The sequence below is a fragment of the Musca domestica genome, unplaced genomic scaffold, assembly GCF_030504385.1.
Source record: "Musca domestica strain aabys unplaced genomic scaffold, Musca_domestica.polishedcontigs.V.1.1 22, whole genome shotgun sequence".
NCBI lineage: Eukaryota > Metazoa > Arthropoda > Insecta > Diptera > Muscidae > Musca > Musca domestica.
Window position 1 is genome coordinate 9,512,510 of NW_026712262.1, and position 17,854 is coordinate 9,530,363.

Below are 17,854 nucleotides of genomic sequence, written 5' to 3' on the forward strand. Positions count from 1 at the left end.
CGCTCCAAAAAGATATTATATTTTTGGTATTGAACTGGCGCATATACAAGTACGTATTCAATGCAGATGTTTCCAAAATGTATCGCCAAATTTGGATCAACACATTGCATGCTAAATATCAACGGGTTTTATTTAGAACTTGTCCGGAAGAAGAGGTGTTACCAGTTAAAGACTGTAACCTTTGGAGTAAATTACGCTCCTTATTTGGCTCTAAGAACGCTTTTGAAATTGGCGGATGATGTAGAGGCGCGATTTCCTCTTGGTTCTAAAATAGAAATAATATGTATGTTGATGATGCGTTGGTAGGAGCTCACACTATCTCAGAAGGGTTAAAAGCAAGAGAAGAGCTAAGTAAGATATTATTCTTCTGCTGGGTTTGAGCTTCGAAAATGGACGTCTAACTCAAGAGAAATATTAGAGGGATTAGCTCGTGAGCATTTATTACATGAAGACTTTCTCGAATTAGAAGACAAAAGTTCAGCGAAGACGTTGGGAATTCATTGGAACGCTTCCTCTGAAACTTACTTTTTTGTAATGGAAAAAATAGAGGAAACAAATTCTTACACGAAACGACAGGTCTTGTCAATAATTGCGAAAATTTTCGATCCATTGGGATGGCTGTCGCCAATAGTCGTGACTGCAAAGATTTTCATGCAACAGTTACGGCTCGATGAAATTGGATGGGACGATCCCTTAAAACCCATTACTTTAACAATCTGGAAAAATTTTGTCTCAAATTATGCTGGAATTGAGAAATTAACATTCCTCGTTGGGTAAATTACTCTCCTAACTGCGATTTTGAATTGCATTGTTTTTGTGACTCATCCGAGTCCGCCTACGCGGCAGCTTTGTACTTAAGCGTAGTTATTGGAAATGATATTTGTTCAAACTTGCTCGTTGCGAAATCTAAAGTAGCCCCTTTGAAGAAAACATCTTTGCCTAGGCTGGAGCTCTGTGGTGCTCTGCTGCTGGCAGAGTTAGTTGATTCAGTTCTTCCACAATTAAATATTCCGAAAGCTTCAATATTTGCTTGGTCAGATTCGACTATTGTACTATCTTGGCTAAAGAAACCTTCATACACCTGGACAACCTTTGTCGCGAATAGGGTGTCGATTATCCAAGAGAAGGTAGGAGATGATTGGCGCCATGTCTCTTCAGATGAAAACCCGGCAGATCTGGCAACCCGGGGACGGACTCCTTTAGAGTTAAAGGATTGTAGTCTGTGGTGGCATTGACCAAATTGGCTCAAGTTGGGTAAAAAGGAATGTCCCTCAAGTCCCGTGATGACCGAAACAACTCTCGAGGCTAAACCTTTAAAAGTTCATCTTGCCCGATCTGCCGTGGGAGAAGATACTTTAGAAAGGTTTTCACGTCTATCCACTGCAATTCACGTCACTGCCTACATCTTTCGCTTTGTACATATGGAACATTTAAAAGCTAAGAAGGTCACTTGTTTTAAAAGCAAAAAATTGTCAGCGGAGGAAATAAGTTTTGCTCGGCGACGTTTGATGTCTCTGTCGCAGAGGACCCATTTCCCCTCGGAATATAACTGCCTCCTTAAAAATCGGAAGCTTGAGTCAGGTAGTCATCTTTTGTCTCTAAACCCCTTTATCGATAAAGATAGTCTCATCCGAGCAAACGGACGATTGAGTTCCATACTTTCTCTAACGTACGATGAAAGGTACCCGATAATTCTGGCCCATAAGAGCAGATTCGCTGCACTCTATGTTGAAAATGTCCATCGTCTGACCGACCAGGGGGGTATTCAGCTGACTCTGGCTACAACTCGCCTCGAATGTTGGATCATAAAAGGCAGAAACTTAGTGAAAACCACTTATCGAAATTGCATTAAATGTGCTCTTGCCCAAAGGAAGCGACAAACGCAACTTATGGCTGCCCTTCCTCCCGAGAGAACTACATTTGCTCGCCCGTTTTCCACCTCTGGAGTCGATTTTGCTGGGCTAGTTGAAATTAAGAATTTCAGTGGAAGATGTTGTCGTATCTTGAAAGGCTATATATGTTTGTTCGTCTGCTTCGCCACTAAGGCGATTCATTTGGAACCCGTAAGCGATATCTCCACACCGGCTTTTATTGCTGCTCTGTCTCGGTTTGTCGCCCGGCGTGGCTGTCCCCGTCACATCTACTCTGACAACGGTAAAAACTTCGTTGGGGCTGATCGATCTAATTTTATGCAAATCGTCTCAGAGGTAAAGGACGATTCTCTTACTCGATATGGATTTTAGAAATTGGAATTGCATTTTATGCCTGCCGCGCCTCCGCACATGGGAGGGCTGTGGGAAGCAGGGGTCAAAAGCTGCAAAGACAACTTGAAGAAAATTAGCGGACAAATTAGACACACTTTTAAGGAACTTTCAACCATTTTTGCCCATATAGGATCCTGTCTGAATTCTAGACCTCTTACCCATTTGTCCGACAGCGTGGACGACCTTGCTGCGCTTACTCCAGGGCTTTTTCTCGTTGGAGGATCGTTGTTGGCTCCAGCTGAACCTCGAGAGGTCGGCAATAAATCATCTTTACTCAACCGTTGGCGACGGGTGAAATTTATTTCTCAGGAGTTCTGCAGACGATGGAAGTCTGAGTATTTAAAAGAACTCCACAAGTGCACTAAGTGGAAAATGGCACAAAATGGCCTACGATTCGATGATATCGTGGTACTGCATAGCTATTCACTGGCTCCTAACGACTGGCGCCTGGGTCGAGTGATCAAACTGCACTTCGGCCAGGACAAAAGAGTTCGAGTTGTGGATTTAAAAACTGTTGCCGGCGTTATTACCCGTCCTGTCCACAAATTGTTTCTTCTTCCTCGTCCGGAATAAGTCTTGCTCTATAGGCCAGCTCACGTTTAATTAATATTCATTGTTTCATAAATACTTTTTACTCTATGTTACAGATGAGTTACAACGACAATTTTAAATGCCCATTATGTCACACTCGGCACTCACTCCGACACTGTTGCAATTTCCTTCAGGCGGCCCCTCCGGAGAAGGGAGCCATTGTGCGCCGGTATCATTGTTGTCTAAACTGTCTTGGAATGGGCCATCGAGTGACTACTTGCCCGTGGAACGAGAATGGAATTTTCTTGGGCCTACCATATGTAAACCCAATATGCCGTACGCTCAAAATACCATTGATGGACTTTTTTGGCGACGTTGCCCGCAAAATATAATGTCCTTGCTGAAACCTCACCTTGCATAAGTATCATCTTGCTCTGAAGATACCCGTTCGTTACTACCTCATGAATAGTAGAACTTGTGAAGCTGGTTCCTATTTATTACATTTATTATCATCATTATTGAATTCCTACTCTTATATAAATTAGTATCTTGTTGGGACCTCGTCCCAAGGGAGGTGGATGTAGAGGAGAAAAAAAAAAAACGCTTAATTGGCATTACTGCCTTCTCTCCACTACATATTTCCCTTTTCTCTTTGTTTTGATTTGATTTGGCAATCACTCTCCTTCTCTTGTTTTCAATACCAGTAAAACCAGTATTTGAAGAAGAACAGAGATTGCCAAAACGGTCGATCTATGCATTTAGAAAAATGCAATTGTTAGTTATAGTTTTTTGTGTCAACATATTGGAAGAAAAAAAATAAAACTTAAAGAATTACCCCAAAAGAGTAAAGAAGTTGTTGTAATTTATGATAGTGTGGCAGAAACAACGAAAAATTAAAGAATTGCACCAGACGGAGCGGCAAATTGTATATTAAAGCATAAGTGGGTGCTCTTTCCCAAGGAAGATCAATAGAAGAAAACCCTTCGGCATCTCATACCATTGCCCTTGGAGCAAGTGACGATTTCTACAGCGACTAAGAAGCCTTGACGCAAGCGACCCTTGTGGGATTTTCACCAAATTATGTGCTGTGTGTCGCTCGGAGAAGCCGGTTTCTTCCTGCAGCTCGTGGAGTGAGGTAAACCCAGTTGACCAGGGGCTACCACCTGTCGTGGTCAACTCTAGAAAAGTTGGTGAGTGACACCAACACAGAATCAAAGATGATTATTCTTTTACACCCAAAATTACATTGTGCGTTGGAAACCCCATAAAGTCCATATTTTTCATCGTAGTGTAATTCAATGACGATTGAACAAAGATTCGATCCCGTGCTACTTTCTAATATTTGTATTTTTTTTTCATGTTTCTGCCACAATTTTCCCAGTTTGACATTTCGGAGTTTATTTCATATAGACGTACATCCCAAAATCTGCGTTCCAATACTCTCTTGAGGGTTACAAATTCAATAGAATACAAAGTTTTCTTTTCTGACCACACATTGGTTGGGAAAGTGGACTTGGGGGTACGCTAATGTGGGGACTATACTCAAATAAATGCCTATGTGGACAATTACCTCTAAGATGTTTTTCTACCCAGTGTAGCCTAAATACAATCTTTTAGCCAAATCAATTGATGAATGTGGTCAAGACTATGATGGACCCTACTCCGAAAATTGAAATTTTTATGAGAAGAGGTTTTCTACCCTCCTATAAACAAGGATGCCAAATAAGAGCCAAAAAAGGTGACCAAGACCCCGAAAATAGCTAAAATCATATGATGGTTATACCAATATGTGATCATTTTTTTGCTTGTATGGTATCTTCTCAAATAACCAATATTTGCCGAAATTAGCATGCAAAATATGGTTAAAATGTAAAATATACTTGATATCGGGTTGTACCCTTATCCGGGGGTTATGACCCATATCACGACCTGCAAAAGCGATTGAAGGTATTTTGAATGTTTACGAAGCACGTATAGGTCCTGGAGTTGAAAGCTAAATGCCAATTCTAGTCATGAAAGATTGCAATTTAACATCGTATTGCGCAATCATTTCACTTTTAATATCATTCATTCAGAATTCAAAACAATAAAAAATGTACACTGCAATATAGTATGTCAAATTGAAAAATTTCACGTATGAATTTTTAATGTACTTAAATCACAGGAACCCTTTTATGTAAAAGCGAGTAACGACATTGCACAACAGGCTATATGGGAATTGGAATTCTAAGTGGATAATATTCGGTTAGTGGGTCAAAATTCCGAAAAGGGTTTTTGGTTACCAGGCTAAAGTTTTTTACGGTCTCTTATATAGCCTTAAACATATATAAAGAGCCTCGCATATTTTATTCTATACTTCGTATAAATATACGATAGCGTTTTAGATTTGATAGAATCCAGTGGGTTACATGTAGTTGTAAAAAATATGGTTCATGTCGGTCTACGTTTTGATATTGCCCACATATAAGAGTATACCCCGATTTAAATTCTTCGCAATGCAAGTCAATGTTTGGGAGTAGCGCCTATATAAAGATTTAACCTATTTCAAGGATCTTGAACAGAAGGACGAATGTTAAGTGGTAGTATAAAAGCTAAATGAGAAGGATATTTTTTAAATCCTTCAAAATACCTAAAATCGGTAGGTCATATAGGTAGAACCAGTATTAAAGGACCATATTTTACTGTACTGAAATCATCAAATGCCAAATTAGAACACATTTGGTCGAAGAATATTAGGAAATAATATTATATGAGATCTATATCTAAATATTGTGACATCAATAATCCTAAGAATAATATATAGGCCTGTACAAAGTTTCAAAGACATATATTGATTATGACGACCTCTTTATAATTGCAAATGGCGACTGGTTAGGCACACGGACATAATTTAATCGACAAAGATTTCTGCTATTTAACATACCTTGTGGGGAAAAAATATAAAGGCGTATTGTGCCCTTAATTAAATGTGTTGAAAGGAATACAACGATAAACCACAGAACAAGGAAAACCTTAATAAGCATAAACAAAGAAAACCGGCAGATTTGTAGATTCACTGTAATCAGAATTTTTTTTTTTTTTTATCAAAATGTACGTTTTTCAAAAAGAAAATGTAAACTTCTACAATTTATATTAGGTTCCTAAATATACAGGGTGAGATAAAAAAGCCAAACGACATAATTTTTAATTTTTTTTTTTAAAATTTCGTTGAATGAAAGCAAAAAATGTCGGAAATAGCTTCAAATTTTAGAATAAGTTTAGATTTGTTAGAATTGGTCACTTTTGACACGAAATATGGCCTTCAAACGGCCAATGAAACCGTCACACGCTGCCCGAATGTTGATCTGCGGTATTTTGTCCCAATCCCAGCGAAGCGCTTGCTTGAGGTGATCGACACTTTTGTATTTTTTACTGCCAATCTTGCTTTCTAAAATTCCGGATTGGTATCCGGAGATTTTGTTGGCCATTGTGCTCTGGAAATGAAGCGGGGCACCTAATTTTGTAACCATTCTTGCGTGGAGCGTACTGAGTCCTTTTGGAATGTCCAAGGTCTGCGGGCCAAATGTTTACGGGCCCAATGCTTTAATACTCCCCCAGAATATTTTCGCGATAATATTCGGCATTTATTCTGATGCCACGGTCGATTAATACGAGCGGAGAGCGACCATCGGCTGTTATGGCGGCCCACACCATCACCATGGCCGGCGCATGAGTTCTGGTGGCCAATCGAAGGTGCACATTTTCAGCTGACCTCTTTGGCAAGTAAACACGATCATTTTGTTTGTTTACAAACTGCTGGACAACGAAGGTTTTCTCATCGGAGAAAACAAAATTCGGCAGTTCACCATTTTCGGCCAACCGAAGCAACTCTTTAGCTCTTTTGAGTCTATTTTCTTTCTGTTGCGGAGTAATTTCAATGGCTTTACGTCGAGCTCATTTTTCAATATTTGCCGAATGCAATATTGCGATATGTTCAGCTCACGAGCCATTTTTCAGCCACTGTGACGTGGGTTTCGATCAAGTCGTTGCTTTGCTTTTCGAACCATTTCTACTGATGTTGCTGTTTTCTTCCGTCCACTTCCTTTACGTCGGGCTACGCTACCAGTATCACGGTAACGAGCGATGGTACGAGACACAAAAGATTTATTGACATTTAAATGCTGGAGTGCTCTAACGATAGCCACTTGTGGTTTTCCTGCCAAATAAAAAGAAATCACACTCTCACGCTTTGATTCCATTACGAATAACTTTTTTTCTGGAAAATTCTCATGAATGTTTCTCATGAATGCTTGTAAACAATATAATGAGCTGTCACTAGAATAATTTTAACAGCTGTCGGACGAGTGGTTTAGAAATGACAGCAGTCTGAAGTTTTTTCATCTCACCCTGTATGCATTAAACACCAATACTATGGGCCAGCAACGCGGTCCTTGTCAGCTAGTAATCTATATATATAAAAGAAAGTTGTGTTAGTTACTACGCTTATAACCCAAGAACCGCTTGTCTGTTTTTAACGACTCAGACAAATTCGGAATTGTCTCTTGGCAGAAAGAGATAAAATCAAAAAAAAAAAAATTAAAATTGTCATTTTGACTCAGACAAATTCAGACAAATTCGGAATTGTCTCTTGGCAGAAAGAGATAAAATCAAAAAAAAAAAATTAAAATTGTCATTTTGACTTTTGAAATGTATAATCGTCATGTTTTATATTGCAATGTTTTTTTCGTTTTGACTTACTATTTCGAAATGTACATTTGTAGTGTTTTTTGTTTTGTTTTGAGCTCTAAAACTATTGTAGTTGTATATTTTGGGTATTATAATTCGACAACGGACAAAGCTGTTGTAAGTAGATTTTATCTATTTATTGGGTAAATGGAATTATCCGAATAAAATAAAGTTGTGATAGTTACTACCTTTATAACTCAATTTGAAATGGTCCCTTGGCAGAAAACATGAAATCAAACAAGTAAAAAAGCAGTAAGTTCGGCCGGGCCGAACTTTCAATACCCTCCACCATTTGGAACGAATTAGGAAATTTTCAAAAAAATTAAAACCAATAAAATTCTGTTAAAATCTTAAAAATACCAAATATCGTAAGGTGCCGAAATATTGGGGTGATATACAATATTGTGGACCTATACAGACAAATCTACGTCTGGGGGTTAAATAGTCACAATGAATTTCTTGTGAATTTCAGACAATTCCATTGAGAAATGTGGTTAAAAATATCAAAATACCGAATATCGGGGGTACCATTATATGTGGGCTATACGATATCGTCTACCACTATAGACAATTATCTTGCAGGGAGTAAAATACCCACAAGGAACTCCTTGTGTGGAATTTCAGACAACTCTGTTGGAAATTGTGGCTAAAATCATCAAAATACCGAATATCGGGGGTACCGTTATATGGGTGCTATACGAAGACGTGGACCTACATAGCCCATTTTCAATACCAATACACATTTTTATCAACTTACTTCATTTCGTTCGGAAGCTAGAGTGATTTCCACAGACGGACAGACTGATAAATCGACATAGAATTTTATGCTGATCAAGAATATATATACTTTGTGGGGTCTAAAATATATATTTCGAGGTGTTACAAATGGAATGACAAACTTAATATACCCTTCATACTATGGTGGAGGGTAAAAAATGAGAGTTGCTAGAACGGCTGGCCTAATTTTAAAAACTCAGACCATTTCGGAATGGTCTCTTGGCAGAAAAGGATAAAAAAACTTAAAAAACACGCCAATAAAAATTTGAGTTACACATTTTTGTGATATATATTTTTTTTAATTGTTCATAATTTTATGTATAGCATGACATTTTTTCTATTTGGCATGCTTTATAGAAGCTTACATTTTGGTTTTTTTGTATTTTTTTAATCTTGAGTGTAACCTGAAGAAAATGAGATTACTTCACAATACGATGTTAAATTGTGACCTTTCCTGACTAGCATCATCGTGCATGAGCTGAATGATGAAAACACGTCCAAACAAACTTAAATCGCCGATACAGATGCATGGGGCCATTGAACCTACTTTTTCATATGACAATAATACGCCCAATGACAATTCAAAACTCAGATTCATTGGGGCTGCAATCAATAAAATACCGCATATAAAAATGATCTGCAATATGCGGAATAACAAAATTGGATTGGGCTTTTTAAATCACTTTAAGTCGACCGGTAAAGACTAAAACTACAGGCCGGCAAGTATTTTTTATAAATTTAAAATATGATAAAGCTATATATTGTTGTGTTAATGTACTAGATTAAGTTTTATCGTTTAAGTGTTATCCTTAAGTGTAAATTTTTAAGTAATTTATTTTGTATTTTTTTAGTAATATTAACCCCTGTTTTTATACTCTACACCACAAGGTGAACATGGTATTATGTCTTTGTAACAGGCACAAGGAAACGAGATAGACCCATGTCCTACAGGTCGCTTTTATTGCTCGATCTAGATGAAATTTTACACAAATCATTTGTTTGGCTATTGAAATTGAAAATAATCGGTCAAAATTGTATAACTAGTTATAGCTCCCATATGTATCTTCGTTCTATTGACATTTTATTGTGCAACACACTTGTAATATCGGCCCAAATAGTATGGAATTTTGCACATACTACCAAATTAGGCCTGAAAATAAGTATGTCAAATTTTATGGAAATCGGTTCAAATATAGCTATAGCTAAGATCAACAGTGTTAAAGTGATGATGATGAATTCCAAGAGGACTCACAAGATGAGAATAGTGCAGCAACAATTTTAGATCAAGGTGAACGCATGCATTCTATGTCAAATGCAGGGGGAAATGAGAGTAAGGTTCCGAAACCCCCATTCCTATAATATAAAATAAAAAATTAGAATAGAACCACCCGAATTGGTTGCAAATGAATCAATAGATTTTAAAAAAGCTTCGAAAGATCACTGGCTGATAATAACGATGATGATTGCTTAAGATAATAAATAAATAAATGACTTGATTATACACTTTGCAATACAATTTATATCTTAAATTAAAACAAGTAAAAAAGCAGTAAGTTCGGCCGGGCCGAACTTTGAATACACTCCACCATTTGAAACGAATTAGAAATTTAAAAAAAAAAATAAAATCCATTAAAAATTCAGTAAAAATCTTTAAAATACCTAATATCGGAAGGTATGGTGGATATACGATATTGTGGACCTATATAGACAAATCTATGTCTGGAGGTAAAGTACTCACAAAGAACTCCTTTTGTAGATTTTCAGACAATTCCGTTGAAAAATGTGGCTAAAATCGACAAAATACCTAATATCGAAGAGTTACCGTTATATTGGGGCTATACGATATCGTGGGCTTATATAGATAATTATCTTACAGGGGATAAAGTACTCACAAGAAACTCTTTGTGTGGAATTTCAGACAATATCATTGGAAAATGTGGCTAAAATCATCAAAATCCCAAATATCGGTGGGTACCGCTATATGCAGGATATACGATATCGTTAACCTATAAAGAACTCTCTCTGTCAGGGGTTAAAGTTGTCACAAAGAACTCCTTGTGTAGAATTTCAGGCAATTCCGTTGAAAAATGTGGCTAAAATCATCAAAATACAGAATATCGGGGGGTACCACTCTTGGGGGCTATACGAAATCGTGAACCTATATAGATAATTCTCTTTCAGGGGATAAAGTACCCAAAACAAACTCCTTGTGTGGAATTCAGACAATTCCGTTGAAAAATGTGGCTAAAATCATCAAAATGCCGAATATCGGGGGGTACCGTGTTATGGGAAAATATACGATATCGTGGACCTATATGGACTATTCTCTTTCAGGGGATAAAGCACTCAGAAGGGACTCCTTGTGTGGAATTTCAGACAATTTCATTAAAAAATGTGGCTAAAATCATCAAAATACCGCATATCGGGGGGTACCGTTATATGGGGGCTATACGATATTGTGGACCTATATAGACAGAACTCCTCTTGTAGATTTTCAGACAATTCCGTTGAAAAATGTGGCTAAAATCGACAAAATACCTAATATCGAAGAGTTACCGTTATATTGGGGCTATACGATATCGTGGGCTTATATAGATAATTATCTTACAGGGGATAAAATACTCACAAGGAACTCTTTCTGTGGAATTTCAGACAATACCATTGGAAAATGTGGCTAAAATCATCAAAATACCGAATATCGGGGGATATACGATATCGTTAACCTATAAAGAGACTTCTCAGTCAGGGGTTAAAGTGGTCACAAAGAACTCCTTGTGTAGAATTTCAGGCAGTTCCGTTGAAAAATGTGGCTAAAATCATCAAAATGTCGAATATCGGGGGGTACCGTTATATGGGGGCTATACGATGTCGTGGACCGATATAACCCATCCTCGAACTTGACCTGCCTGCAGACAAAAGACAGATCTGTGCAAAATTTTAGCTCCCTATCTTAATTCGTTTTGATTGTAGCGTGATTACAACAGACGGACAGACGGACGGACAGGGCTAAATCGTCTTAGAATTTTACACTGATCAAGAATATATATACTTTGTTGGGTCTAAAATGATTATTTCGATGAGTTACAAACGGAATGACGAACTTAATATACCCTTCATACTAAGTATGGTGGAGGGTATAGAAAGTGGTTAAAAAATTAAGATGGTGGCTGAGTATTGTAACAGTTGAGGCCATTGGCCGGAAAGAAACGGACAGACAATATTGTCTATTTTCGCAGATTTGAATTTTATCGAGTAATCTATTCACTAAAGATCCGTGGCCGGATGTCCGTGAGGCGAGTACAGGAAGGAAATGTCCAGACAATATTGTCTATTTTTGCAGATTGGAATTTTATCGGATAATCCATTCACTTATTTATTTATTTTCCATTTTTTGCAACTCATTTGGGGTAGGTAACAGAAGAAGTTGAAATATATTGACTTCAGGCCCGATGAAAGTACCAAATCAGATATTCCCTTCCAAAGTGTTCATCGATTAATTGCCTCAGCATTTGCAATGGGTCCAGATATTTAGGTATTTAAAATTAATGCATTTGAAGTCATGGGGATTGTAAATGTTCAGTATTTGTTTCAAACTTTAATTAAAAATATTTTTTTTATTTTTTGTCCATGTTTTTTTTTTTTTTTATTTGAAACTAATTGTCAAATTGACTTTTTAGTTTCTATAACAACAATTGTGTTCTTGTAAAATGCCAGTTGTCCTAGCTGATGCATACACCCTATAAATACACCTTGATATTGGAATTTTGAAATAAATAAATTTGTGTATTTATAGGTCATGTTCTTCTTCTCTTTACTAAATCCTTATTTCTAGTTTTTATTTTGTTTTGATTTTGTATTGTAAGTAATGACTCCATAGTAATTTCTAAATAGGCTGATCTTATTTTTCAGCCATACGCTTTAATTTGAGTAGTAAAAACCTGTTTGATGTAGAACATCTTTAATTTGGTATTGTAAAGAGCCTACCAACATTTTCTATTCAAATAAGCTGTAGTTTTGAATTTGTATTTCCAAAGTTTAAAATAACGTGCTGCGAGGTATTCAGTTTTGTTCACCTCATAATTGAGGGCAGAATGATTTCAGAATAGTCAAAGATAATAACTCTTTTGCACCCATTACCGTAAGATGGATATTAATTTTTGGTCATTTCAATTGTGCGTTGGAGTCCATATTTTTCCATATTTTTGTTTGTTTAAGTGTGTTCGCATCTTTCAGCTAAAGCACAATGTAGGTCCTGGAATTGAATGCTAGATGCCAATGTTAGACATGGATGATCATCATATAACATCGTATTGCGCACTATTTTCATTTTTAGTATTATTCATCCAGAATTCAAAATGATAAAAATATGCACTACAATCTAGTATGTCAAATTGAAAAAAATTCACGCCAAAAAGATTTTTTTCATTTGCACTTCATTGGCATATTTTCACGCGTTCTTTTGCCATGATACCATTCCGAATTGTGTGCAATTGTATGCCTCTAGCGTAAATACAATTTAATATGGACAGACGAATGCACGAGATAGGAAAATTAATATATATAGTTTCCTATGTCTAGGACCAATATTTCGAGGTGTTACATAATTTTTGGCCCAATCAAACAACACATAGTGTTGCAAAATTAAATGTTTTGTTTGGTAGAAAATAATTTGTATATGAAGTTTTTCGTAGTTTTGCTTTTACCTTCTGAAAATTCTACTATGATTCACCTTAAAAATGCCTTTCATATTTAAATTATGTTATGTTGGATGTAAATAAGAATTTATCCTAATTTGATATTGTTTGCCACAAATAAAGTTTTTGCCGTCAGCGGCAAAAAAGTATTTAATATTCCAAATGTAAACATGAGTATAACTGTAGTGCATGTTGATGAACTGTTTGTTCAATTTCAAATGTGTAAAATCTGAGGGCTAGAATACTGAAATAAAGCTAACAAAAAGTGTAAAGTTCATAAGATGTGTTTATTTCGATGGTTTTTCAGCCGATAAAAGATTTCCTCTACGAAGAGTGCATTTTCAAAATTTTAGGTGGACCTAGAAAAAGTTACATTTGGAACATGTTTCAATAGAAAAAACCCTTTCAAGATTGCATTTGCATTTCATATTGCATTTTATAATGCCGGTTTAAAACATCTCATTTCCCTTATTAACTCATTAAAAACATACTATGTGTTTTACAGAAAAGACGAATGGTTTCAAAGTCAGGTAACAAAAGTGCATGAATTATTCTTAATTGTGTTTTTACTGAAAACAAAAATGAATTTTTCGAAATCGCAAAAATTAAATATCATGCATTCTACTAAAAATAGTCATGCAAACTAGTAAATTTGAATACCATCAAACATCAAGACCTTTACAACTCTTTCATAAGTAACTTTTTAAACATTGAAAATAAAGAATGTCACCACAAGTGTTTGTTTGGCACATTTGTTGTTGTTTTAGTTGATGTTTTTTTTTTTGCATCGTAACCCCGACCACCTCTTAAATATACGTTTCTCCTACGAATCTAAAGTCGATGACATTCCCATGCGGATGCTGACATGTGAATCCATCTTTCGTTGAATGTATTGGAATTACACGTCTAACTTCAAATGCTGTGCAATTTGGTGATGCTTTTGTAATTAAGCGATGCGCAAAAGTTTGTTTCTAAGCTTGATTTCCCCTTCAACAAAAAACAGCGATTTATTTGCCATATAAAAGTGGAGTCATTGACAAAGATGCTGTCAGTCAGCGTTTGCCTAGAACAACGTAAAGTCGGAGAGCCTGAAATTTATTTAAAACCTAAGCGACTATTGTTTTTCTTTTAAATTGCGAAGCTCATAAGGTAGACATGAAAGCTGTGTTAGTACTCGCGTTCAGCATTATTTTAACTACGGTTCTAGGTACTCCCCAACAAGATGTACAAATTGTGGAATTAGAAAATGATAATGACGGCACCGGGAACTACAAATTTAGGTGAGGTGTTATGTGTTCATGTCATTTGTTGTAAGAAAGTAGTATTACATAAAACAAAAATTCCAAGTGATATTACTAAGATCAATGGAAAATTTTATAAAAATGTGAAAATCGTGTGATGTTTTAATAAATAGTCATATTTTCGAAAAAAAAAAGAAACAAATAAAAAAACATTAAGTCCGTATTTTTAATACCCTACAAATAACTACAAATACCCGTTTGTATAAAGCAGTTAAATTTTTCAAAAACCATAAGTGGGTGAAGCGGAATATTATCTATTGCGAGCCTTAAATACCAAATTTGAAACAATTTCGTGAAAAATGTGATTAAAATTATCAATATATCGAATATAGAGAGGTACCGTTATATGGGAGTTTTACGAAAACGTGGATCTATATGTACAATGTTCCGTAATCGGAGCTGGAACCCATTACAAACTACAAATACAATTTTTAGACAAGTCCGTGAAAAAATGTGCGAAATTCATGGTGGCTATAACAAAACGTAAACCGATATATCTCATTTTCAATAACAATATACAATACAAATTGGTGTGCCAAATTTTAAATCTCTACGTTAAATAATGTGGTTTCTATTGAGATTTCAACAGATAGATAGACGTGTAGACAGACATTGCTAAATCGTCTTAGAATTTTATGCTGATCATGAATATATACTCTTTGGGGTACGTCGTATATTTAGGGATGTTACAAACGGAATGACAAAGTTAATATACTCTCCTTTTCAAGTTGGAGAGTATACAAAAGGCGATGTGCAGAAATTTTGAGTTTTTATTTTAAGCCATTTTTGTACCCACTACCAACACCTCGAAATATTTGTTGCACACAACACAAAATAAAAATATATACATAAATCGAACATCATAATTCTGCATCGATTTAACGATATTCATTTCTCTATTGAAATCAAGTTGGTTTATTTCTAGGATGTTTGGTATTAAAAAGTCAAATATAACCAGTAAAAAAAGTCTTAAAGTCGGGCCCTACACCGCTTTTCATAATTAGAAGAGCTCCACATTACAAATAAAAGTTTTTATGGGGACTTTGTGAGAAATAAATCATACCAACTATGATTACAGTTGTAATTTAAAGTCCAAAGGAACTAATATATGAGAGAAATATCCTCCTCTGAATCGAATTCTACTAAATTTTGCCGAGGCATTTGTGCCTTTTCAATTTGGGCTTGTATTACCCATTTGGTGCACCATTAACTTGAAATCGAATAAATATGGGAGTTATATCCAAATCTGAACTGATCTCGATAAAATTTGCCAAAGGTATTTCTGAGATGTATTTGATATTTTTCCCCGAATGTCGTTGTTACGGAGTGTATATTATCTGATGAAACAGTATTAATGTGAGCAATAAATATGGGAGCTATAGCTATATCTGAACCGATTTTCACCAAATTTGTGCCAAATTTCATTCCATTTAGGTTAATATTATACGTTTGGTGCACAATAAAAGATAAACCCGACGAAGATATATATGGGTGCTATATTCAAATCTGAACCGATCTCGATAAAATTTAGCAAAGGTATTTCTGAGCTGTATTTAGTATATTTCCCCAAATATCGTTTTACAGAGTGCTTATTACGACTGCGGAGGACAAATATTACAAATCAGATGAATAATATATGTGGGACCGATTTTGATCATAGCATCATCATGGCACACTTATTTTCAGGTCTAATTTGATCGTAGGTGCAAAATTCCATACGAAGACATATATAGGAGCTATATCTAAATTTTGACCGATTATCTCGAATTTCAATTGGGTCGAATAAATGATTTGTACAAAACTTTATCTGGATGGGGTAATAAATGCGACCTGTACTTTGTTTAAAAAATGCATGGACCAGCCGACGGACGGACATGCATAAATCGACTCAGGAACTATAGGTCTATCTCGTTACCTTTTGCCTGTTGCAAACAAATACACAAAGACATAATACCCTGATAGAAGTACATCCAATTTCTACGTTCCCAACTAATATTCTCTTGAGGGTTATAACTTCAATAGAATACAAAATATTTTTTGGAATTTTCCAATCCCCCACAATATACACCTAGAGTAGCTCCTGAGTAGCCTAAATACAGATTTTTAGCCAAATCGATTGAAGCATGTGGTCAACATACACCGGAGGTACCTTTCCATGGGCGTTACTCCGGAACATTGACCTACATTGAAAATATTATGCTAAGAGGTCTTTTACAAGATATCAAATAGCGACACAAAAAACAATAAATAAATAAAAAAAATGTGGCTAAGACATCGAAAATAGTTGGTACATGAGGATTATACCAAAACGTGAGCATATATTGATACGTTTTTTAAAGAATGGTTTCTTCTTACTTAAAACTCAAATTACTAACATTTTAGTTTTCATTGCAAGGATTATTGGCATATGAAAAAAGTAGGTCAACCTTTAAATATGAGCCCCATACAGCTGTGTCGGCCAGCTTTGTCTGTTTGATTGATCCAGCTGAACCACGAGTAGGTCCTGGGGTTGGTAAGTTAGATGTTAATTTTAGTAAAGATCACCATTTAATTGTGTTGTGCATTAAATTTCATTTTCTTCATTTTGCATTCAGATATAAAAAAACAAGTTAAAAAGCACTAAGTTCGGCCGGGCCGAACTTTGAATACCCTCCACCATTTGGAACGAATTTGGAAATTTTCAAAAAATAAAATCCTTAAAAAATTCTGTTAAAACTTTAAAAATACCGAATATAGCCGTTATATAGGGGTTTATACGACGTGGACCTACATAGGCATTGTTGGTCATAAGCCATTACCATATTCAAACTCGAAACTTGAAATAAACGGTGAATAATGTAGCTAAAATCATCAAAATATCGTATATAGGGAGGAACCGTTATATCGGAGCTGTGCTAAGACATGGACCAGCATAGACAATTTTCTTTCAAAGGCTATGGCATCCTTAAACAATTTCGATGGGTATTGTACCTAAACTCGTCAAAATACCGAATATAAGGAATGACAAAGTTAATATACCCTCCATAGTATGATGGAGGGTATAAAAATGTTAGTTAGCTTCATTATAAATGCGAAATCGTTAGATTAATACACTTCAATAAAAAACTAATTTTAGTTGCCGGAAAGTTTTTTTTTTTTTTAAGGGAAGAAAACGTCAAAGAAATTAAAAACAAGTAGAATTAGATTATTTCTAAATAGATGTCATACTTTGTTAGTGTATTCCTTCCTTTTACAGCAACTCAATACATTTTACATTAGAAAAATAACAAATTATTTACACATCATTGTAATACGCATTATTTTAATTGCAGGAGGTAGCGTCATTTTTAAATCGGTAATGGCGAAATTTTATTAAATTTGTAACTCATAGCGTTACTTAAAATTCGACGTATGAGGTCGACGGTTTTCACCACACAGTAAAACACATGTATTTATATGAATGTTATTCAAATACGTAGGACCCACCAAATTACACAGTTGAATATTTTCAACATTAATATTTAAACAATTTTCTTGTGTTGAAAATATAAATGAATGATACCATGGCATAATTACAAAAGGT

The 17,854-nt window shown here is 35.6% G+C and overlaps 1 protein-coding gene across 1 annotated transcript in view; it reads left to right on the forward strand.

The window, feature by feature from the left end:
• The first annotated feature begins 14,029 nt into the window (after nt 1-14,029).
• Nucleotides 14,030-17,854, forward strand: part of LOC131802641 (endocuticle structural glycoprotein SgAbd-5-like) — a 56,977-nt gene continuing 53,152 nt past the window's right edge. The window contains exon 1 of the mRNA XM_059123023.1: nt 14,030-14,271. Coding sequence (XP_058979006.1) covers nt 14,147-14,271 — 125 coding nt within the window. The 5' untranslated portion in view covers nt 14,030-14,146. The remainder of the gene's footprint in view (nt 14,272-17,854) is intronic.